The sequence below is a fragment of the Protomyctophum parallelum genome (assembly GCF_964188405.1).
Source record: "Protomyctophum parallelum genome assembly, chromosome: 5".
NCBI lineage: Eukaryota > Metazoa > Chordata > Actinopteri > Myctophiformes > Myctophidae > Protomyctophum > Protomyctophum parallelum.
Genome location: NC_139702.1, coordinates 33,244,570 through 33,269,317, shown reverse-complemented (window position 1 = coordinate 33,269,317; position 24,748 = coordinate 33,244,570). Strand labels below are relative to the sequence as shown.

Genomic DNA, 24,748 nt, shown 5'->3' with positions numbered 1-24,748 from the left:
TTTGAGTTTTTTTCTCTTTTCAGTGTATCATTTTAATGTACTCTCACAAGTAGGTGAACAGATACAATTTTTGTTGCTCACGGTACTAAAACACACATCCATTGATAGTATAAATAGCCAACCTAATAATAATACACATTTTCAAATACATAAATCATCAAGTATCCAAGTATTAAGTTACGGACATCAAATAAAAAGGCATACAAAATATCGCAGACGTTGGAAGTCCAGTTTGAAGCAAAAAAAACTAAAGAAAAAATAAACATCACATTTTGGACATGGCAGTTAATTAGTAAACAAAGGTTTGATAAGAGAAAGGAAATTAAATTACAAGTTCCCAGACTTTCAATTAACATATTGCAACAATTAAGCTTTTCATATTAAAAAATAGTCACTGAAAGGGCATAAGTGTGTAAAGACTTCCTGCACAAGACAAAGGCAACCATTTTTTGTTTTGTTTCAAGTAGAAAAATGAAACCTTTTCCAAATGCTAGTGGAGGTTTAATCCACCCCAACTGCCTTGTTCCATCTCGATTGTAAGGCATTTATGGATGAACCAATTGATTTGAAGGAAGGCATACCTCTTTCTATAGTCTGTCTTGAACGTGGTCTTAAATTTTTACGGCGATACATAATTGTTCAAGTTACAAAGAAAAAGAAGAAAACTCGTTCTTTTCTCCCCCCCCCCCCCACACATTCTCAGGCAATGTAAAGCCTAATTTATACTGGCAGTACGGCCGTGTTGCTCGACAACAACAAACCATCTTGCCCCCGAGTGACACAGCCGAGCAATGGAGGATAAATTAAGCTTAACCACTTTGAACCTGGCGTCCATATTTTCGTGTCTTTGGGGTGCGGTCACAACGGGATAAACCAACATCTTGACACAATAATACACAACTCACTAACGCTGCTCTTACCCCCAACTCTACGGGGCACATTGAGAGAACACACTTGGATTGTGATCTAAACCTTTTTTTGACACTTGAATTTGAAGCTCAGAAAGGGGAGGTAAAACATGATTTACCAAGCAAATGGATCTCCAATGTAAATACTTTCAACACAATGACTAAGAAAAACAAGCCTGCCAGGTAATAAGCTTACAAGATTAAATAGAACTTTTTTTTCTGTTGTAACGGCTGGGTTGGCATGGAGCTGAGGTTGGCTCTACTGGATGCAGCAGTTATTGCGATGGCCATTGGAATCTTTGAAGCGCAAACGCATCTTTGGACGATATTTCTCCAGGTAGAAAAGCTGCTTGCTGTTGAAGGCTCCACGACGTTTCCTGTTTGACAATGGCAACAGCGGAATTTATTCCCGTTCAACAGACATATAATGTTCCACACATAACTAACGTAAGCATCAATACATCTCGGTGTGTGAAAATAGCAGATCTACAACCTCACAACGCCTAGCAAAGATCAGCTATTTTCACAAATGTTGCCTATTTCTTATATTATTTGACAATTTGGCCTATGTTTAACCAGTTTTTATAGTATAGTTTGTTTATTACTTTTGATGCAGTCTTTTTCTTTTCTTTCTTTTTTCTCATAAAAAAGGACATATTGTCAGTCTTCAGTCTTCAGTTTTATCTGAGGACCCCCAAAAAAACACGTGGGGACCCCCATAGGGGACACGACCAAACGGTTGAGAACCACTGATCTAAAATGTCCAAAGAGTCATGACAGTGTGACTGTGTGAACTTACTGTCGAATGAACTGGACAGCATCTTCATACTTCATTCCACATTCTATCATGGCAAGAGCAACCAAAACAGGAGCTCTAGAAACACAAATACAACAAATACACTTTGTCATACGAATAGCAAAGAAATGGCCTATCTACAAGCTCACTGGTATGTTGTTCTTGGAGAAAGAATCACAACGAACGAACACATTTAGCGATAAACACACAAGTCCTCACCTCCCCAATCCTGCTACACAGTGGACACCAACGCAGCAGCCAGGCTCCTCCCTAAACTTTAGTTTGAGCAGGTTTAACCAATCATCAACAATCTGGTTGGAGGGAGGAGCACCATCGTCAAATGGCCAATCCTGCAGAGGGAAAAAGGAGAGGAAGTGATTTAATCTGCCCCCGATTCTTGGAAACCAAAACAAAAGATGTCAGTAACCTACAGAGGCTACAGGAAAATGTGCCAGAAGGGTTGGGGTTTAGCCCCTTTATCACTGTATTCCTTCAACGTGACACGGTTAATGCTTATGAAACACACACACACACACACACACACACACACACACACACACACACACACACACACACACACACACACAGTAGAAAGGGGTTGCCGGTTCAAAGATTGTCTTAGTCTGTAAACGTATCAGGAATATGTGAACAATGTGCTTTGTTCTTTATTACATTAACTAATACTATGTGCTGAATCCGATAACAACTAAAGTAAAGTCCAGGACATCAACAGCATACCAGACCTGACATCTGACATCATCTCACTAATAGCACGCTAAAGAATATCTTTCCTGATATTTACTTTTTTACTATTTACTTGCCTGAAATATTGATGTGATTTTATTATTTTATTATTGATATTATTACATTATATTATTGTTGTGACAGACTGCTGTCCTGGACTTTTCTCTTCATCTCTAAACTCACCAGAACTTGGATCCCCTCTTTCCCCACCAAGGTTGCATCATAAGTGGCCTCACATACTCTCACAATGGTGGTGACGCCATACTTCTTCAGCTCCTGTAAAATGAGACAATGTTTATTTATCCCAGAAGGAAGAACTTAACCACTTAAACCTTCTCGTCTACTCTAGATATTAAAATGGACCTGAGTTGGCATGGTACTTGGACCACATTTTCTCCTCTACACCAAAAAAGCAACAAGTTGCAAGGTGTTGTGGGGCTTGTAGATCTAATGTTCCCTCCAGATGGATGCTAGGGCTCACGTGGTTAAAGTACACTGGAATACAATACTTATCTCTAAACTCAGAGGGGTTGTTCTACTTACATTCTTTTCTGCTATCCAATTAAACTGTATTCTTTTCTGTGTTTCATTACCAATTTGACTGCATTTACAATTTGAGTTATAGAATGTAGAAATAACTCAACTCATCCATTTAGCATTAAAACACGCCATTAGTATTTAAAGGTATATTCAGTGATTTCACTCAAAAAACCTTAGGTTTCGTTTTTGGCTGTGGGACCCAGCCTTTCGTCCAATCAGGATAGAGAGTCAAAAATGAAACCTAAGGTTTTTTGACCCCCAGGGGTTAACTGGGGACAGGGAGGAACTCCTTATATGGCCAGCACACTCTATAGTAGAGAGGATTATCACAACAAAACAAAAAAATAAGTGATATTTGAATTAAGTGAAATCACTGAATATACCTTTAAAAATAGCTGCTCTACAAGCTAACAACGAAACACATTATTAGCTTGTAGATCTGCTATTTTCGCTGAATGTTCCCCCAGAATAGGGACACAAAGTGTGTTTAAATTAATTAGCAACCATAATGAGGCTCACCTCAATGAATTTATTCAGAGTGGCATTGGTGGGATTATGAGTGATGAGGAATCTCATATTTTTGTAGGTGATTTCCACTGGAGCTGGTCTGTTCATACGAGCCATTGTGACAACGAGGGGGAGGGAGAAAAAAACCCACAGAATATCCTCCACACAAATATGAACGTAAACACTTAGTTGAACACCGAAGTTGCTTCAAACCAAAATGTCAAGTGAGAGTGTCCCCCAAGAAACAAAATCCTCCGGTCTTCTTATGAGATTGGCGGTGCCAAAAAGGAAGGCTGTCAACAACAGGCAAAAAGGTAAAAGGGGGAGCAGTTGGTGAACAATCTCGAATCAAACCCCTCTCTCTCTCTCTCCTTCGGAACGAAATAAACAAAAACAAACAAGGCAGGTTCCACCTTGATTCTGGCCAGGCGGAAGCCAACAAGGGCAGTGTGCAGCAGGTGGAGTTACCCCATCCAGGCCGTGTTCTGGTGGGTTCTGGGAGGTGTTTCCCGCTCCTGCCAACGTGCGGGGGTACCCTCCTGTGGCTCAAGTGCGTTGGGGGCGATGGTGGCGAGTTCAAGTGGTTCACTCGTCTGCATAGGCGCCGGCGGCGTGCTGTGCCTGGCAGTAGTCCCCACTGCCCTTCAGAAACTCCATAAATGTGTGACCAAGAACACCACAGAACTGCTGCAGGACACAAAGGGACACAGAGGTGGCGTTTAGGCACACACACTCCACAGAAAAGTCCTCAGTGTACATTTGAGAGTGTAAACATTTACCCATAAATACAGTGGTGGAAAGTAACTGAGTAAAGGACTCAAGTACTGTACTTTGCCGGAATATTTCCAACCTTCTATACTTCACATACATTTCAGAGACCGGAGTACTATACAGGTATAGCCTACTTTGGCAATTTGAAAATAGCCAATCTACAAGTTGAAAGATGTGTATATTATACATTTTAACTTTGAAAACTTGTGAAGTGGGACCTTCTGCATAATACTTTTGCACATTTACTAGAAGTATTTTTCTACTACCGAACTTGTACTTGTAACAGACAAGAAGGTATTGCTACTGTGTGCATGGGGCACATTCCAGCCAATCACTTTTGGCGTCCTCACTTAAGTTTTTAAGCCAATCAAATCATCACTATGGGGAACACATGTACTGACACACAAAGCTGGGTGTAGGAGGGGCTAGCGCACCTCAAATGTAAGTAAGTACTTAATCCATCACTGCTCGTATACAACACGTATAAGACATTATACTTTGCTATATGTGTAAAGACATTGACATGACACACTAGCAAAGGTAAAATAGGAGTTATATAGTCCTGCAGCTTGAACCAGTGAGGTCCATTAAGCAATTCAACAAGAAAGAAAGAAAGAAAGAAAGAAAGAAAGAAAGAAAGAAAGAGGCGTTGACATTGACACTAAGGGTTGCCCACATGCCCCTGCCAGCTAAATAAAACTTTCGGGCAAGTGGAGTCTGCAAGTACTTGTTTGAGAGGGGATCCAACCATCTATAAAGTATAAACTCGACATATCTGTCTAAACACCTGAACGTGGCCAGAGCGTTCTGTCTTCTGGTCTGTGGCATGTAAAATAAGAGCACTGTTTGCCTATAATGTGCTGTATTCACTGTTGCTACTTAAAAATATAAAATAACAATAACTATGTATGTAGGTATTTGTCATAAAAATTGAGGTAGGACTATGACCACCACATCCCCAGGCCCAGAAAGTAAACAGTGTTAAATTGAACGGTATAATTCAAATATTACCTATATCATTTTTTAAATTAACAATTTACTTTTTGGAAAGTGGGCATGACATGTAGCCAAGTAACATGAGCTGCAGGTCTACTTGCCCCATGGACAAGTGCCTCTGAGACCATAATGTCACCTGTCAACCCCTGAAGAAAGAAAGAAAATAAAAATAAATTTGAAGGGGGACATTAATTTGCATCATGCAGGTTGTGCCATGGTTACCATGGTACAGTAGGAATGATGTGCCATTTCTTACATCTAGGTCACAGCTCTCTCAAGCCTGGAGTCATCATCATGAGGCCTACAGCTACAAATGCGATTTCATACATGTATGTCCATGGATTTGCAGTTTAAGACTGGGTCGACAAAGGGCACGATTAATGTAATTTAATCGCAATTTTATCCGTTTTACCGACATGACACGTGCAATTCCTTGCAAGATCTGCACTAACTGTAAATGGAAATGTTTCCCCTCGTCTGATTTACAAATGCTGTCTAACCTAACGGTCAAATCCTGTTTCTGAAAAATGAACACACGGGGATTTTACTGTCTAAGCTCTTGAGCTATGCATTGTTAATCTGAGATTTTCCGGATGGAAACAACAACCTTTCTTCTGAATATAACGAGCGACGACCAATGCGGGACGATCAATTAAGTGGTTAAAAACAATAATAGGCTAGGCATTATTTTTGTACCAAAACGACACAAATAAACCAAAAGTTAAAATGATGTCCCTTGTAAATCAATGTGATTAGTGTTAGCTGTTCTTTGTGTGCAGAGACACGGGCGCCATGCATCGCTGCTATAGCCTAGTAATAAAAGGCCTGCCCTGCACACACACAGACAGCCCTTAGTAATAAACTACACATTGCCGACTATACCGTTAAAGGTAACGCCTCGTTAAAGTAGACGGAAGATCGACTGGTTTCACATGCACACGGAAGCTGACAATTGCGCACGCGATATATTTCAAACAAAATTGTGTCGATTTTATCCAAGAAAAAATGTCGAATCGCAAATTACGAGGGCTGGCTGGCTGCGCATCCGCTAAAACAACTGCAATAAAACAACACTATATAAAGCCCCGCACGTCAAGCAAGACGAATCTCCCTCTAATTAAAAAAAACCCTGTGCAAAACATGACAGGCTGAAGAGAAATCAATGTAAAATATAGGCGATTAAAATAGAAGCAAAAAGGTCTAAACTGAGGCGGGGGCCGTGCTTTGGTTTCGCCGAGGAAACGACAAAAAAACGGATACAAATTACAACAAAAGAAAGAGCAGCAAAATTGCCAATAAAATGGCAACCGATGCGTGCAAATAAATACTTACTGGAATATGCTTACTCATTGAAGATTGTAGCTTAATCATACAGCCGGTCCCTAAAAAGAAAGTACAAGTATTAAATGGTTCTGCACCATACAGTCTTCTGGAGACTAGTCTGTCTGCTACGACGCAACGCAGAGAGGACGCCGACACTCCGCTGCTGAAACCCCACCCTGAAAAGAAGCGGAGTGGATGTGTTCTCGGACATCACATCACATCGCCGTTCGTTCGTGCTGCGCAAGTAGGCTGCCTACAACTTGTGGGCTGCTCCTGCGCCATGCAATGGAATCAGAACTGGAACCAGGCCCATAATAATAGACCGTCGAAGCGTTTTGGTCATTCTGAAGTTTTAGATTAGAAGAACCCCCCCCCCCCCCCAGTTTCTTTCAGCTGGAGTTATGTTGTTGTTGTTGTTGTTGTTGTTGTTGTTGTTGTTGTTGTTGTTGTTGTTGGCTACCACGTTAGTTCATTACTACTATAGTAATAAGGACATAATAACTACAACGATAGGCTAATAGTAATAATAATATTAATTCTTATTTTTAATATTGGTAGCTTATTATTTTATTGGTAGGCTGTTGTTGTTGTTGTTGTGATTAATAGTAGCCTATAATGACAATAGAGCAAATGCATAATGTATAGCCTAAGCTTATACTAGACCAATGCAAGTCTGATTTAAAATAGCTTAAATTTACTGTATGTTGGACAATTTAACAATGTCACTTTGGCATTAATTGGAATTAGTTCAATTAGTTCAAGAATAGTTTCAGCAACAGTGTGTGTGTGTGTGTGTGTGTGTGTGTGTGTGTGTGTGTGTGTGTGTGTGTGTGTGTGTGTGTGTGTGTGTGTGTGTGTGTGTGTGTGTGTGTGTGTGTGTGTGTGTGTGTGTGTGTGTGTGTGTGTGTGTGTGTGTTTTCTCATTGTTCCAGAAGACACTGCATGGTGGTGTCTTTCTGGAATAGCATGAGAGTGGAGGCTGCAGATCCACAATCAGAACTGCTGAGGCGGGCGTTTTTCCCTTCAAACCCTGGTTTGCAGTGGAGACAAAGGCATATTGAATTGTTTGTATATTCATAGAGCCATTGGCTGAAACCAGAAGAGGTTCAGTGTCTGATCAGTGGTCATTGGGTGTACCACTTTCTAACGGGACACCCACTCATCAGCGTGGGGCAGAGAATTTTCTACTTCGTTATACCATTGTGCTAATTGTCATATCAATTTAATGTGGTCTTCATATGTGTGGGCTATCAGATTTCAAATCAATTGATCATTAAAGAGTGGGGGGAAAAATGCATGACTCTGAAGATTTCACCTGGAAGGTAGCAAAGGTAACAATTCCACTGCAGATTTATTTTCTTAATCATTATAATAATTTGTGTTTGTTTTGTTTGTTTGTTTGTTTGTTTGTTTGTTTGTTTGTTTGTTTGCTTGTTTGTCTGTTTGTTTGCTTGCTTTTGAACTGTATTCTGTTATTCACCGGGATACAAATTCAACATACCTTTTTATTTTTACAATTATAATACTGTTTAAATCCAAGTTTGTTAGTATTCTATGTTGACGTGCATAATCATGTGCAATATGTTCAATGACTGTATCTTCACCAGGACAGCCATGTTAAACAAAGAGACCAAATAGATGGCACACGCATGAGCGTGGGCAAAAAGAAGGGCGTGAGGGTCACCGGTAAATACGTGGCTCCCACAGACTGGGACAGCGGAGGGCCATCCATTATTCATCCCTACGCCAGCCCTCCCAGACCCCCATACACGCCCACCACCATCTCCATCAGCCCTCCTTCTCAGAGGCCCTACGTCTCACCGGAGAGGGACTATCCCATGGCAGAGGAACCCCCCGTCAGGCAAGAAAGGACGAGACACGTGTCTGCCAAGAGCAGGGCCTCCTATGTCGACATGGACGTCTCCAAACAGACCATGGAGGAGCTCAAGACGATACTACAGGAGAGTTCCGTGCGGGGTAAAGACGAAGGGAGGCCAGGGGGTCCTTACACGTACCTGCACGGCAGCAGCACCGGTGGCCCACATGGACGACAGGAGGAAGGAAACCAGCCGCGGACTTTCACCACGTTCAAACCCCACGCTAACAGTTCTAGAAGTGGGGGCACGTCCAGAGATGGCATGTCCATTCAGACAGCGTCCAGCATGGATGCATCCAGCTCGTTCAGGTCTGATGTGCCCACAAATAAGCAATCTAGAGTTAGGTCACCCACACACGAGAGCAGAGTGAATTGGGGACAGACTGGGACTTCTCATACAGGTTAGTGTGTACTTTTGATTCAATTAAATGTTAACCGGAACAACACATTTAGTGACTGACCTACAAATATTTTATGAAGTAATGAACTTATTAATTGGTTAATTGTTTGGGGGTTTTGTTTTCCTCTAAAGGGGACATTAAGCAATGCACTGGAAGATGACTCTTCATGCTTTATACATTATAAAGCATATATTTTATAGACACTAATTGTGAAACTGTTATTTTTCTCAGACGGCGGCAAAGCGACCATTGAACTGTCTGGAGGTCAGACTTTAATTTGGGCCATGGAGCAAATCAAGCAACACATTGCCAGAGAAAGTATCAGCTTTGTCCGCTTCGAAGCCACAGATCTCCACGGGGTGTCCAGGTCTAAGACAGTGCCTGTCCGCTTTTTTCATGTAATCATCTCACATATACAGTTTCCCCCAGGGGATTCATGAAAGAAGAATTCTATCTATCTATCTATCTATCTATCTATCTATCTATCTGTCTATCTGTCTATCTGTCTATCTGTCTATCTGTCTATCTGTCTGTCTGTCTGTCTGTCTGTCTATCTATCTATCTATCTATCTATCTATCTATCCATCCAATGCAGTTCACCCAAAAAAATACTTAGTTTCTATTACATCAATTACACATCCCACAAAGCATTAAATTAATTAAGTGTTTTGTTTGTTTTGGACACATTCCTGACCCAATAATATGATGTTCGATGTAGAGAGTCTTTAAGTCTCCTACCAGAGACTCTGCTGGTCATCAAATTATTGGCTTAGGAATGCGACAAAAACAAATAAATTCAAGGGGAGTGTAATTGATAACTTGATACTCCTTTAAGTGTAAAAGTAGTTTTTAAAAAAAGTTTAAAACTTCAGATCGCAAACAGCTAGTAAAGATCAGAAATAAAACACCAAGACAAACAGATGAAACAAACATAACTCAGTCCTTATGATCACATGAAGAAATACTGCTAGGTAAACAAAAGAGCCCGATGAAAAAGAACATTTTCTCTCAAGACAAGAATCTTCAGTGGAAGTATAGTATAGAGAGGTATGGAAGCTGTAAGTGGGGGAAGTGACTTTAATGTTAAATCGATATATGCATCCACAGGAGAAAGCAGTCTATGGCGTGCCAATGCCAAGAAGCTACTTGGAGCTGACCTTGAGCCCTAAGAGCAATGAAGTGGACAATGCCAACGCTGCCAATTTCAGCACCGACGTGCTGCTGATCCCTGACCTGTCGACCTTCAGGATCCTACCCTGGGCAGAGCAGACCGCCCGGGTCATCTGTGACCCGTGCACGGTGGGCGGGAACCCACTACGGACTTCACCCCGTCTAATCGCCAAGCAACTCTTGGGCCAGCTTCAGAGCCTGGGCTTCTCCTTGCACTCCTCCTTCACCTACGAATGCTGTGTCCTTGGGGCGCCGGACCGCATGGGCCCCAAGACCCTCATGTTCCCCGCCACCACCCTGCTCAGCAACCACGACCAGCCTTTCTTCCAGCAGCTGGTGGATGGCATGTACTGCATGGGAGCGGATGTGGACAGTTTCTCCTCGGGCAGCGGCCCTGGTCAAATGGAGATTAACCTGAGGCCAGAGTTTGGGATTGCGGCCGCCGACAGTGCCTTCACCTTCCGCACGGGCATCAAAGAGATGGCCCGCAAACACAGCTACATCGCCAGCTTCTTCACCGATGACGGCCTGTACAACGCAGGCGTGCTGTCCCACAGCCTGTGGGACGCCAACGGGAGGCGGAGTCTGTTCCACAGTCGGGACAAGGAAGGCGAGATGTCAGACATTGGCTTTAAGTGGCTCGCTGGTCTCTTCACTCACTCTGCCGCCCTGAGCTGCCTGATGTCCCCAGGCCTCGGCTGCCGCAGTCACATGGCCAAGGCTGCCGTCAAAGACCCGAAACGCAGCATGTTGCACGCCACCTGTGGCTTCAACGAGAACAGCACCTCCTTCAACGTGAAATGTCATGGCGGGCGGGAGATGCACATCGACAACAAGCTGGGCTCGGCCATGGCAAACCCTTATGTGGTGTTGGCCGCCACCGTGGCCGCGGGCCTCGACGGTATTAAGCGTAACCTCACCGTCGAGGGTGTTTTGAACAAGGCGTCCAGTCAGCAGAGACAGTATGCCATCCCCGCGAAGCTTGACGATGCCCTGGAGGCTTTGGGAGAGGACCACGTCATCCGCAGTGCCCTCGGAGAGCCTTTCGTGCAATACTTCATTGCGATGAAGAAATTTGAGATTGAGACACAAGAGCTGGATGATGAAAGGAACAAGTGTCTGGAGTATTTCATCTAGAAGCAGAAATGCAATCAATAGGGTGCTCCAGAAGAATGTTTTTAAAAGGGTGACAAAAGTTCCTTCTGACAAAAAATATCACTTGAAAATACAAGCTTTTACGTTTTTAATCAGCCTAAGGGATAGCTACTGATGTTACAGTAATGAGACACAAAGTAGATATGTATTCAGAGTCAATTCAAAATATATTAAATATACTAAATAAACTGACAGTGGAAAAACTGTGTGGTCTTTTGTTGATTAGTGCAGTAGCCACAGAGTGCTTGGAGGCCACTTTATATTATGTCAGTCATTCATGTCACACCAACCTGGGCGAGTTTGTGGATTTCATATGGACAATTGGCAGTGGTGGACTTAAGTACAGTTGTTTAGTTTTCCTTTTCTTTACAAGCACATGACTTTCACTCTGCTACAATTCAACTGTATTAATAGGAAGGGACTCTCCCAAACATACACAAATATATTATGAATTAACTGTTCAAGCTCAATTACAATAGTGACCTTGTAGATCTGCTATTTTCACTATTGTAATTATTAAAACCGGGGCCAAATGTGTGTAATCTGCAAAAGCGATAAAAATATGGAATAGCTTCAAAATGTGTATAGCACAATTTGCAAATTTAAGATAATATATAAAATGTATAATTAAATATAAAACCATATTATAATAAATATAAAAATATGTAATATTTACAAAAAATATAAAAATACATATTGCACTATAAGCTACACCTTTTGTATTAGTGCTGGTAAAATATTCCATTCACACATATTCTTAAAGAGAGAGATGATGAAATATAATAATGCTATTTGGAACTTTTGCACCTCACCATAAATCAAAATCTAGGTCTGTTATATTTTTACTCCAATGTTTACAAACATACCACAGTGAAAAAAATCATTTCTGCATTGCTAAGTTTGTATTTTATTTATTTGTTGTTGTTGTTGAGCTTTAGTATAGGCCTACAAATACAAATATACAATGTGTTGGCCTGCCTACAAAGACACCACCTCGTCTACTATCACATTGATCATGTTTGACCTAAATACAAAACAAACACCTCCGATCTCTTCCATCATGTTTTAACAGTATAATGTCTTCCCTGAGGAGCTCTGAGCTGAGAATGTCAAACTCATAAAAGGACAAATTGCTGTAGCTACTGTAGCATATTACATACATGAAGGCAGTTGACTGACGTGACTTGTTTTAATGTGTGCCAGAAGTCATAGAACAAAATGTTGCTAAGGCATTTGCCCTGAACAAACTTCCATATGACTTTGAATTTCATTCACTTGCTTTTCAAGTATGTACTTTTTTTACTCAAGGCATGAAATACATTTCTGCAAGTACTGTAATTATTACAAAATTGTCACCGTTAATTTGCTACATCCCGCCCGCCAAACGACTTTATAACTTATAGTTACTTGTTCTTGCCTATCAGATGACCAAACCGTTGCATGAATCGCCCCAGTTTGTTGTCAGCAGCTGTTTGTGTCTGATACATCGAACAGCTATTGACGGAGTCAGCAGAAAGGTCCCTTGCGTGGCTGCTCACAATGGAGCTTCTGTCCCTTTCCGAGTTATACATGACTGTAGTCATTAATGGTTTGTCTGGGGGCTTCCTCTCAGTGCCGAGGAAATGCTCAAATCGACTGTACGCTTTCAGCCTTCTGGGTTCTGGGACAGATGAACCCCCTCCATCCAAAGTGACTCTTGAGCCTCGTTCCTGATCCGATACAGCATTCACCTTTCTCTTGCTTGAGCGCTGAGCAGAGGACCGGTCCATCTTCTCCATGTCTGGTAAATCACTGATTGCATTTTGTGATCTGGAGAGACTTGCCGATTTGTCTTTCGAAGGCGTTTTCTCTAAAGCAGGGGATTTTGCAACGGGAGATGCTGCTGAAATTGCCTTTTGTTTGGATCCTTTCTGTGATCTAACAGAGTTCTTCCTCTCCATTTTGTCCTCTTTCCGAGGTGATTTATTTTCATCCGATGTTGAAAGCAGTGACTGTACTTTGGACCTCAGAGAGTTCATCCTCTGGAGTGCAGGCACAGAGCTCTTGGCATCAACCCTGTGATGTGAGCTCACAGACGTGTTGGATTCTGTCAAATTGGGTTTTGAAGCAGCCATGTCCTCATTGCATGCTGCTTGCTTTCCATCATCGAGGGCAGCTGAACCTGGGCTATGAATTAAACTCCCTCGAATTAAACTGTGATCCTTTGTCCCCCCAGACACCAAATTCACAGTTGGAATAGTTCTCTCTTCTTTGGGTGTTATTTGGTTTCCCCCCTTTTGAGCATGGGGACTCAAACTGCTTATGGCTAGCTTGTTTATCGAACCGTGACTTTCTCTTAATAGGCTATCCTTCTCTTCTGGGATTTCAAATAGAGACTCCATTGCTCTTGAATGCCTCACGTTGAAGGGTTTGAGTGGAGAGTCCTTGGATTTCATATCCAGATTACCTGCTGAAGTTGTCCTGGATAAAGGCTCTTGCCAGATTTTTGCATCTGTAATGTCTTTCTGTGAAGCTGCTTTGAAAAGTGCTGGTGTGAATGGTTGTTCTCTTTCACTTCGACTCTCAATACCCTGCTTACCCTGTTGACCTATTGCTTTGACCCCTACCCTATCTCCATAGTCAGCCGGTTCCATGCTGACACCAGACTGCATTGTCTGCTCCAATACCGCCATACTTTTACTTTGGTCCAGATCTTGTAATAATGGCTTACCCTTAGATCTTAGAGTTGCAATTGCAGAATAGAGTGACTCTTGGCTCTCCCGCGGACTGATGCACTCCTGCAGACTGAGTCTTTTCTGCCTAACGTCCTCCAACCTAGACTTGATGTCCAAAGACCGTCTAGTGATCAACTGTAATTGATTGTCGTTCAAGCCACTTTGACTTCCGTATGGGGAAGCCACATCGTATGGCCCGTCTGCGGGTGCATCGCTGTTAGTCATGTACGAGTTGATTTTCCACTTGTGGAGCGATGTCTCAGAGTTGAACGGAATCAGGTGCTGGTCGGAACCGTAGCGAACCAGATGTTTTTGATGGAACTGATTAACCCTGGTTGTTAACAGTGGATCCTGGCGGGGCCCACACCTCTCAGGTGCCCCGAGAGCCCTCCCTTCTCTCGTGAGCTGAGAAGTGGCGTTCAACCTCTGCAGATCACCGGCGTAACTGTGCCCCCTCACCATGTCAGGGTGATGAGTCATGTGCAGCCTGTCCTGCATGCTCAGGCCCCGGGTCAACGGCCCACCATTAAACCCATTGTCTTTGGCACTCCTTAATCCATGCGTTACTCTGGATCTCATGTGGAGACGGTGGAGGGAATGCTGGCTGGAAGCAGGGCTCTGCAGGAACAGCGGCTCTCTCACGGGGTGCTCAGGTGGCCTGTTCCTTGGCAGTGGAACGGAGGAACGAGCGAACAGACGGCGAAACTCCTCGTCATAGGAGTCCACCAGCTGCCCTGTGATCACCAGCACCATGCTCATGTTGATCTTCTCAAAGGACCACATGAAGCTGGAAGGAGAAGACAGTAAAAGGAAGTTAAGCAATGCTCACAGTTTCCAGAGCGACTCACCAAAATGCACTTTTACCCCATTTTGACCTTATAAGTTTTCTGAAAATAATTCAAATATATATAGCAGCATAAAAAATTAAATGCAATACTGTACATACTGTACAAAAAAGTAAAAGGAAGTTAAGCAATGCTCACAGTTTCCAGAGCGACTCACCAAAATGCACTTTTACCCCATTTTGACCTTATAAGTTTTCTGAAAATAATTCAAATATATATAGCAGCATAAAAAATTAAATGCAATACTGTACATACTGTACAGAACCCCAAGAGGGGTTCCCGTCCAGAAGGGTTAGAACACCAAGAGGGGTTCCCGCCAAGAATGGGTTACTTTACTAAAGGAGCATTCAGTGAAATCTAAGGTTTTTTGACCCCAGGGGTTAACTGGGGACAGGGAGGAACTCCTTACGGCGGGGCTCCACCGGGCGCGTTGCGCCTCCGTCGTGTGCGTCAAAAAACTAACCGGGGCAATTTGAATGCAGTCACGCAACGCAATGCAATGCAACGCAACGCAACGCGGGCAGTGGAAGGAAAAAAAAAAAAGAACATTCCCTGACAGTGACGGAGACGTGACGCTGACGCGCCCGGCGGAGCCCCGGTGTTATATGGTCAGCACACTATAGGGATTATCAAAACAAAACAAAACAAATAAGTGATACTTGAATTAAGTTAAATCACTGAATTTTAAAGGACCATACATAATAGACCTTGTCCGTTTTTCCCCATATTGCTTTATGTTTTTGATATTACTTTTAGTTACATTATATTCTTATTCACAATCTTAAGCAATATAAGAAGCGTTTAATTCGAATAACAAAATGCTCAAAACTTCTGGATGTCATTTTTTCAATCAGTCAATTTATGTTATGTATTCTGGGGGCAAGCTGATGCCATACAAGAGGAGTATAAGTCTGTCTGTGTGTGTCTTTCTGCAGCGAATCTCGTAAATCACTGGACCAATAAGTACCATTGCAGCAATTTTGTGGATACTAAGGAAGTAAATCCACAAATATTAGTGAAATCATTATATCAAATCCACTGTCCTGCCAATCTTCCATATTTGGGCAAGACTAACATTATCAATATGACAGGATCGTCATGACGTCAGATCTGTAGATCAGCTATTTTCACAAAAAATGTTTGTATCCCCAGAATTGAGAAGCCTATGAAGAATGGTGTTCATTCATGTCATGTGTTTAACTCTCCAATAGTACAGTACTGTACTGTACTGTACTGTACTGTACTGTACTGTACTGTACTGTACTGTACTGTACTGTACTGTACTGTACTGTACTGTACTGTACTGTACTGTACTGTACTGTACTGTACTGTACTGTTTTCTGTTCTCATAAACTATCTGGATAAGAACTGACTGACCTGTATGTTCCATACAGAACTGTTTTGCAGTCAACGAGCATGAACTTCTGCTCTAAAGCTCCGTGGAATTTAGCCCCAGATCGGCATTGATACTGTTGTCCTCGTACGGTTCGAACCCGGATGTTCTGGTTGAGAAACAGATGAGAATAACAGATTTAGTGATACAGTACCAAACGTCTACACACTTGCACACGCACGCACGCAGGCACGCACACACTCACACACACACACACACACACACACGCACACACACACACACACACACACACACACACACACACACACACACACACACACACACACACACACACACACACACACACACACACACACACACACACACACACACACACACACACACACACGCACACACATGCACAGACACACACTCAAGCACACACGCACGCACGCACAAACACATTGTTTGTATTACTATACTTGTGAGGACATCAACATTTTAGGACAGCGATTTTATCAATGCCAATTAAGTCTAAAGCCAAAAATAGCAGATCAATTGTAGATCTGCTATTTCTGGTGCAGTACACCAGCTCACAACTACAGTAAGTATACATCAGATATACTGAAACTCAACCGTAACCCCAAAGTCATCATCATCATCAAAGGTTTTTGGGCTTCCTCCTCACGGAGGATGCAGGCTGGGGCGCTAACCCATACTGCTCCCGGGGTGCCATCTACATTCCGGCGGTCACCCGTCTTTGTCACTTCTGTCACTTCGACATTGTCGCCTGGTAAACGATCCCGGTCGTGTGAATTCACATCATCATGTGTCTTCTGCAGACCAGTCTGGGCGGCCTATTCATATGACCGGGTTCATTTAACCTTAACATTTAAGGTAGGAACACTGGTCCTCACAATTATGGTAATACCATAGTAACACGCACGCATGCACGCACGCACGCACGCACGCTCGCGCGCGCATACACACACACACACACACACACACACACCCACACACACACACACACACACACACACACACACACACACACACACACACACACACACACACACACACACACACACACACACACACACACACACACACAGACACGTAATCACACACCACACCCTTTGTGGTAACAGACAAGATCTAACATGCATCCATGTGCTAGGGTAAACATGTAAGTTGGTTACAGACGATTATACGCCAAAACCATTATAAGTGTAGCTAAAACTCTCCCACAACAGTTTATCTAGGTGCTGGTTCAACAGGAACATCCAGGCTTGTTGATGAATGCTTCCCAGTAATCCTGTGCGTTATACCGTGGAGTAAATGTCAGACATAATCCATTAATGCTTCTGCCATCAGAATGAAGGTCACGCTGGTAGGCCTACAGCACAACATCCTCACATGGATCAAATCCTCAGTGTTCATATAACTCTGACCCTAATGGATCTGTTAGAAAAACACTTAAACCCCAAACGTTGTTGAGCGTATAATTTCTGTTTTCGATCCACAATACATGTTTTCGCTGAAAATAGCAGATCAACAAACTCACAGTGCCACACATTGCGGCACCTTGTGAGCTTGCCAATCTGCTATTTTATAGCTGCGACGGTTTTCCCAGATATGCTGGGGTAATAAAGGGATATTTAACTTCAGTTTAGGCTCATTTTAACATCTACTCTGGCTTTTGTGAGTACCGCAGACAGTTTTTGAGTTTTTGAGTATTTAGATATATGGTATTAATTTGATCAGACCTTCCTATACAAATCCACTGTAACTTCAAACTCTATTGATATCGCATTCTAATATGTGAGGGGGGCGTGTTTTTTTCAATTACTGTTTCATTTCATTTTGGAGGGAAAAATACTAAATAATAAGAATAATAAGAAATTAAATAAAATTAACACTTTCCCTCCCTAAAATGACTTACACAAGTTAATTGACTGTAGAATAGCTTCCCTCCCAATAACACGAGTTATGTTTTCATTGTTTAATTTGCGTTAGAATAAGTTTTAAGACATACAGGGTTTCCATCGGACAGAGTGGAATAGGTGACGCGCTTTGATGACGTCATCGCAACATTGAGTGTTTTTCATGAATGTATCATGGATGGTTAAAATGGAGTCAGATAAAAATGAATGTCAAATATCTAAATACTGAACCGAGCAACTCCAAAAACTCTGAGTAGACGTTAAAATGACTGAACTTGAAAGTGAAATATCCCTTTAAGTGGGAGAATTTAACTCAATATTTATTTGTATGACTTTCTGCCTGATTTGATGGAATATATACACACAAATAAAAGATGAAAGAATTAAATTATTCAGCTATAATAAAGGTAGATTTGATGTGGCATTACCTTCAGGTCTTGGATCCTCACACCCAGCCTCTCTGACATGTTCAAAAAGCTGTTGAATTGGAAGTAGTCCAGAAGTATGTAGACAACCACTCCTCTGAGCGCTGCTGTTACAATCTCCTTGAATATATCCACATCAGTGAAGACGTCCATGGCTACAGCAATAAGCTGTCAATGAAATGGACATTGGCTCGTTAGAAAGGCATGCGATGGGTTTACTGAAGATTGGCAATGCAAAATGCATTCTGTAGGCGTATAATTGTTTTTGAAAAGTCAATACACTTTGTGGTCAATCCAAATCACGTGGACACTTTAAGTTTTAGGGCCCTATTTTGCAATATTTTGAGTGGCCAAACAGCATTGTTTGGCCCTGACATGCAAAATAGGCCCTTAAACTCTTCTGGGATCATTTTACACATACCTGTATAATAATATAAGCCCATTTAACTTCCATCTCCATTTTTGCTAGATTCATTTAAAACACACGTCCCTGCTTCTGGTGACTGATATTGACCTTATAATGCCTGAGGTCACCGGGGGGCCCCCAACAACAATTGGAAAAAACACAGCCGCCTCACACATTTGGAGGACAATATCAGTTACCAGAAGTGACTGATATTGTGAATGCTGAGAAGACCTTAATATGACCCCAGCAGTAAATACCCCTTTAATATTAATGTGTCAGAATAAGACCATTAGCTATATACCTGAGATAAACATAAACAGGTTTCTTTGTCAGAAGGTCAGAAGTTATATTGTGTGTTCTCTGTGTGTGTTCTCATGTGTTCTTTGCACTGCAGTTTTTAGTTCCTGACCCGAACACAAATGTCTCCTACAGGAAACAAAAAAAGTGAACCTGATGTGAAACAAATGTCAGGTTGTAGATACAGGACGTAAATAATAATAAGAAGAAAATACTCGTCTAATTGACAATTAAAGGTAGTGAATACGAGACAGCAAGATGACACCAATGTGGTGTCAAACGACATGTTCTGAAGGTTATTAAACACACTGTATATATGTAATATTGTTGCTGTCAGGCAGAAACCTCTTATCTTCATATTGAATCTAACCTACTTGATCATACTGAATGAATGAATGAATGAATGAATGAATGAATGAATGAATCAATGAATCAATCAATCAATCAATCAATCAATCAATCAATCAATCAAAAGTAGCAGATCCACAAGATCAAAACGCGTAAATCGATGCGTTTCGAGCTTGTAGATCTGCCATCTTTTAATTTTAATCCTGAAAAATAACAGTTTGGGACATATGAGGCTTCCAGACAGACGGACAGAGACGATTATGACATTTTAATATGTCTGATTATGACCATTGCATGAGACATAATTCATGACCAGCAGATGTGTGAGTCATAATAACAGATGTCAGCAAGATGGGATAGGAACAGATATTAAACCATGGTGTTCTACAAAGCAGACGACAGTTGATTTGAACAGTGACATCCTGCATATGTGGCATGCAGTATCTTGATAAAGGATGGCACATAGCTCCAGAGACACATATCTATAATGAATACACAGCTTAAGAGTAATCAAGCATATTTATAGGATTATGAACAGATACTGGAGTCTGGGATGTGGGCCAAGCCAGGGCATATTACAGTAGCACTACAATGATCTACTCTTGTTGCATTCTTGTTTTATTGTGTTTATCTTATATGGTCTTGTGGAAAAACGATATATATATTTTTTTAAAGGTTGTATGTCTACAAATCTACAAAGTAACTAGTAACTAAAGTTTCAAATAATTGTAGTGGAGTACAATATTTGGTTCTGAGATATAGTGGAGTAGACTGGAAATACTAGTAAAGTATAGAAATACCTCAAAATTGCACTTAAGCACAGTACTTTCCACTTTTTTCAAATTGTTTTTTAGATCTAAATTATTAGGTAAAGAGCGGGAAACGGGCATCTACAGTATGTCAGCAACAATGTGAATTATTTCCACTTGTTCAGCGGAAAAGCGAATAGCAGCAGCTGTAAGCTGACATTCATACCCATTCAAGCTGAGACAAGTCAGGCATTTTACTTTTAGACTGGCATTAATCTTCTCCACGAAGGATTTACGTAGCATTCATTGTCTGTCTGTCTCGAGGGGGGAAATCTTATAACGTTGTTGGTGAAAAGTCCAGAACATTTATCATCCTTGATGTTTGTGATTTGGATATGGCATATAATGTATCATTTTGTTTTACGGCAAATCATCTCTATAGGCCTATTGCAATGGCCTTTGGGTATACTTCTTAATCCTGACCACATTTTACCATGCAATAACGACAAACATTGTCCTCACCTGCTTTGCCTCCTGAATCTGCTTACGAGCAACCTCTTTGATGGTCGGCGTGTTTTGCCTCGGCGGGTGAAACAGCAGGCTGATGTTGGTGTCCACGTTGTCAAGCGTGACCTGTGGCCAGCCCAGGTCAAGGTCAGGCACCTCCTCATCCGACTCGGTTGGGAAGTAGGTCGACGAGCTGCCCTTCTCGGCTGTGTGCTTTGCCTCCGACGAGTCGTCCTCTGAAACCGGTAGCTCTGCATTTTCCAAAATGAATAATATTTCCTCTTCTGCAAGAAAGGAGCCTATTTGCTCGGCTTTGACAAAGTCCTCGTAGGCGTCCCTGCCTCCGCAGAGCAGGGCATAAATGGCCAGTCGATAAGCCTCCTTGTAGTGGGGCTGTACGTACAGTGGGGCCGCACTGTCCTGCTGCTGGGAGGACAAGCAGGACGGGTTGGTCTCCATTGTCTCTGGGCCTCAAACTGGTTTGTTCTTTACCTTCAAAGGAGCAAGTCATGCAAATTTGATTGGGCAACGTTACATGTTCGAACATATGTTCATGCATTTAGGCTATGTTAAACGCTTAACAGATGAGTCACACACTGAACCCGAAAGGAGAATTAAGGACAAATCAACAGTAACCCATGAATTGGAATAGAAAAATGGAATACAAATCTTGTACCGTATGTGACTGTAGTTAAGTTGTTCACCTGCTGAAATACTGAAATAACCGCTGCTGGCTGTAAACTAGGTTACCTGTCCTGAACTGCCTGTAAAGAATAGTTATTTTCATTAAATAAGGTTACTTACTTCATGGTTGTTGAACGGCTGCTTGTCCCGGAGACAATCACACAAAACTCATGCTGATACAGGCATACAGAAACACAGCAAAGTATTCATTCTTGGCAGCTGTACTAGTGTATGCACAATGTAAAAGCTAGCAGTCAGTCAGTGATGGGTGCGGAAACAAACAGCCTGTTGTACCTGAACCAGACCCTACCTGCTGTGTGAGTTACACCCACTCACCTGAGGCAACTCTGTTTCGCTGCTAACATTTTCTGTTTGAGTAACCAAACGGACAAAGAGAGCTTTTTATCTCTGCTGACTGCTTTCAATTTGAATAGAGAATATGGACAGATCTGCCACAATTCATAGTAGGCTACATAATGCTACTCAATGTTCTCGAAGAGAAGGGTTATGCAATCAATGTCAATAATGGAGTATTCGTGAAGTAAATTTACTTGAGTATTGTATTCATTGTACATCTTTTGAGTATCTGTAATTTACTTTAGAATTAATCTTTTTTGTGATACATACTGTGATACTTTTGCCCCATTTCAAATATAGTGAAAATAGCAGATCTACATGCTTGTAGATCTGTTATTTTCACTAACATTAATATACTTTTTTAAGTGTCAAAATTGGAATACAGCAAATGCATTGATATTCAAAAGTAACATAATTTCAACTTTTGAAAAATATTAGACCAGGACTTTGACTCAAGTACTGGGTTTCAGTACTTTGTCCATCACTTGTTAATGTATAGTTGCTGCACAGTGCCAACTCAGAGATGAACACAATTTCTATTATTCCATTAGTGTGCTAATTATATTATAGGGTTTACAGTCCAATCAAGCAAGAGAGGGAAACAAAGTTCCAAGACAACAGGAAGAGGGTGATAAGTAAGGTTTATTGTCAACACAAAGCATGGAGAAATACATTCAAACTGGACAGACCTGGTATAGTAACAAGGGCAAGAACTAATAAGAGCCCCACAGTGGCCAATTACATTCTCAAATGAAACAGCCACCTTTTCACTATATGACCTGCCACTTATTGTTTTAGAACAGAACCTCCAAAATAATGGTTGACAAACGTTGCTGGTATACTCGACAAACATACGAGCCGTAACACAAAAGAAAAATCATTGCATTTGGCTGATGTTTGGTGCTAAATTCCGACCGTGGAGAACACTGGTCCTGTACCAGACCCTACATGGTTTCAACTCTCATTAGACATTCACAATAAAATGTATACAGGCATTCCGCTATGTTAAATAGAGGAAGGTGCAGCTTTTGAAACACTGAACATCGACGGTCTAACCTGGCCATTTTGTTTATTACACGTTTTCTCACCTGCAGTGACCATCTGAATGACATACAGTACGGTATCTGAATCTACATACACACTGAAGTAACAGCTTTTGTTTTCACACTCATGCCACGAATCAGTAACCTCGAATGCCCTCCCTACCCCTCCTGCTTACTTCCTAGGGGGGGTTGGGGACTTGAGGCGGGACGAGGGGCGAGAAGAGGGCGGGGACTTGGGTGGGACAGGGGTGGAGGCCGGGGTGGAGGCCGGAGTGGGGCTCTTCATGGACGAAGCCGGGGTTGCGGACTTGGGTGGGGTAGGAGTGGGGGTCTTGGAGGGAGGAGCCGGGGACGGAGTCGGGGTCTTGGGAGGCGGTGCGGGCGTGGCCGGCTTGGCCTGGCCCAGCCGGGGCTCGGGGGCCTGCTCGCCGTGCCTGTAGACGCTCACGGTGATCTCCACGAACTCCCCGCCGTACTTGTTTCGCACGTTGATGCTGTACTTGCCGGAGTCCTCGGAGGTGACCTCCGTGATGACGAGGCTGGCGAACTTGCCGCCCTCGAATGTGATTTTGGTGTGCGGGTTGGACGACACCTCCTGTTCGTTCTTGAACCAGGTGACCTCAGGGGTCGGATCGCCCCAAACCGTGCAGGTGAGACTCAGGGACTGAAGAGTTGAGAGGAAGATTTCAAAGTGAAGAGGTGAAATCTCTATAGTGCCATAACCCATTCAAACCGGGAAAGCATCTGTGTCGTCTTAGATTTTAACCACTTCAACCATTATTTAATACTTTGGCTATTCAAAAATAGCTCATATTGTGCCGCGCTATGAGCTTGTAGATCTGCTATTTTTGAAAAATGTATATAAAATAAATAAAAATTAAAGGGGTAATGGAAAAAGCACAGCCCCCTCACACATTCTAATACATGAGGTGATTTTTCCACACATCTTTTCATTTATTTTCTTTTTTTCAAGTTTATTTGATTTGAAAGTGAAATATCCCTTAAACTCAACATTTTAGCCCACTTCTGGGGGTCCCTGGAAAAAAATATTTGGATGGGGGTCCATGGCCAAATACATACAATAGTTTGAGAAGCACTGATATAGCATACATTTTCCAGAAAAGGAAGACATCAGGTTGCAATGGGTTTATGTGCACAAGAGATCTAGAATATCAAGAATATACATACCTACAGTACAGCACATTACAATACATAGATTAAAACAATAAGTACATTGAATACTGCCCCACAAAAGTGCAGTAACTATGGGAAAAAAATGTGGCTGATGAACTGGTCAGCCAAATGAGATATCAGCAAATAAGTGATATTACACTAATTGTAAATATGTTCTTGAGATAATTGTTTATCCCCTAAAATCACGAAGTATAAATTGACCTTTGGGATACAGAAATAATTCTGTGTTAAAAAACTTTGGCTTTGTAGGGAAGCATAGAAAAGGAGAAAAGCAGAATATAATACATGTGATGTGATTTTACCTTATTCTCCATAATAGTGACCACATCAGGCAGGCCACCGACCACTCTACCACGGTCTGAGAAATTAATAGAGATAAATTATTTTCTGAAACCACTGCATGATACAGTATATAAATATAAAAAAAGGTTATTCTCCTTTAGAGTTCCAGGCTTCACTGAAAATCATAGGCCTACATTGCAAAAAGATTACGGCCAGAGTATGGCCATGAGTCAATATTTCATTTTAAATTAGGTTCAGCTGTATCAGGGTTTGGTTTTTACAGCTGTGCCCTTTTCAGTTGTTACCTCTATGTTGCCTTGCAAGCACTGCTTTTTAAAGGAAAATAACATTATATAACACCAATATTCTATAGTATATTATATAACAATAATTACATTTTATTCTATACGTTTATAGTTACAATCTGGGGCAAA

At 41.9% G+C, this 24,748-nt stretch overlaps 5 protein-coding genes across 6 annotated transcripts in view; 1 reads left to right on the top strand and 4 right to left on the bottom strand.

Annotated features, from left to right (window-relative positions):
- On the bottom strand, window positions 1–3,641 carry ptp4a1 (protein tyrosine phosphatase 4A1). Its single transcript, XM_083765301.1, has 5 exons — window positions 3,508–3,641; window positions 2,632–2,724; window positions 1,924–2,054; window positions 1,708–1,782; window positions 1–1,285 (listed from the first exon to the last, which is right to left on the bottom strand). The coding sequence occupies exons 1-5, from the start codon at window positions 3,610–3,612 to the stop codon at window positions 1,168–1,170; spliced, it is 522 nt and encodes a 173-aa protein (XP_083621427.1). The 5' UTR covers window positions 3,613–3,641; the 3' UTR covers window positions 1–1,167.
- A 400-nt stretch (window positions 3,642–4,041) lies between these two features.
- Window positions 4,042–6,761, bottom strand: LOC310858969 (uncharacterized protein). Its single transcript, XM_083765302.1, has 2 exons — window positions 6,595–6,761; window positions 4,042–4,182 (listed from the first exon to the last, which is right to left on the bottom strand). Exons 1-2 carry the CDS (start codon window positions 6,631–6,633, stop codon window positions 4,081–4,083), a joined length of 141 nt encoding a protein of 46 aa, XP_083621428.1. The 5' UTR covers window positions 6,634–6,761; the 3' UTR covers window positions 4,042–4,080.
- A 1,116-nt stretch (window positions 6,762–7,877) lies between these two features.
- On the top strand, window positions 7,878–11,169 carry lgsn (lengsin, lens protein with glutamine synthetase domain; the record flags this gene model as incomplete). Its single annotated transcript, XM_083764439.1, has 4 exons — window positions 7,878–7,916; window positions 8,193–8,862; window positions 9,094–9,260; window positions 9,970–11,169. The coding sequence occupies 4 exons, from the start codon at window positions 7,878–7,880 to the stop codon at window positions 11,167–11,169; spliced, it is 2,076 nt and encodes a 691-aa protein (XP_083620565.1).
- Window positions 11,170–12,160: 991 nt separating this feature from the next.
- On the bottom strand, window positions 12,161–21,321 carry LOC310858752 (uncharacterized protein). Its single transcript, XM_083765004.1, has 4 exons — window positions 20,770–21,321; window positions 18,451–18,615; window positions 16,124–16,248; window positions 12,161–14,688 (listed from the first exon to the last, which is right to left on the bottom strand). The coding sequence occupies exons 1-4, from the start codon at window positions 21,211–21,213 to the stop codon at window positions 12,591–12,593; spliced, it is 2,832 nt and encodes a 943-aa protein (XP_083621130.1). The 5' UTR covers window positions 21,214–21,321; the 3' UTR covers window positions 12,161–12,590.
- Window positions 21,322–22,419: 1,098 nt separating this feature from the next.
- Window positions 22,420–24,748, bottom strand: part of LOC310859298 (myomesin-2-like) — a gene marked incomplete at its 5' end in the record, with an annotated part of 43,556 nt that continues 41,227 nt past the window's right edge. For both annotated transcript variants that reach the window (XM_083765739.1, XM_083765740.1), the window contains 2 exons: window positions 22,420–23,502; window positions 24,335–24,390. In XM_083765739.1, the coding sequence (XP_083621865.1) occupies window positions 23,011–23,502; window positions 24,335–24,390 (548 nt within the window). In that variant the 3' untranslated portion in view covers window positions 22,420–23,010. The remainder of the gene's footprint in view (window positions 23,503–24,334; window positions 24,391–24,748) is intronic.

Coding starts and splice junctions, on each gene's coding strand:
- LOC310858752 (XM_083765004.1), bottom strand. CDS start 21,213: ATGGAGACCAACCCGTCCTGCTTGTCCTCCCAGCAGCAGGACAGTGCG. Junction 18,616..20,769: donor AGATTCAGGAGGCAAAGCAG/GTGAGGACAATG, acceptor TTTCATTGACAG/CTTATTGCTGTAGCCATGGA. Junction 16,249..18,450: donor TGAGGATCCAAGACCTGAAG/GTAATGCCACAT, acceptor TTTCTCAACCAG/AACATCCGGGTTCGAACCGT.
- ptp4a1 (XM_083765301.1), bottom strand. CDS start 3,612: ATGGCTCGTATGAACAGACCAGCTCCAGTGGAAATCACCTACAAAAAT. Junction 2,725..3,507: donor CTCTGAATAAATTCATTGAG/GTGAGCCTCATT, acceptor CTCATTTTACAG/GAGCTGAAGAAGTATGGCGT. Junction 2,055..2,631: donor AAGAGGGGATCCAAGTTCTG/GTGAGTTTAGAG, acceptor TTCCCTCTGCAG/GATTGGCCATTTGACGATGG.
- LOC310858969 (XM_083765302.1), bottom strand. CDS start 6,633: ATGATTAAGCTACAATCTTCAATGAGTAAGCATATTCCA. Junction 4,183..6,594: donor CAATGAGTAAGCATATTCCA/GTAAGTATTTAT, acceptor TGTGTCCTGCAG/CAGTTCTGTGGTGTTCTTGG.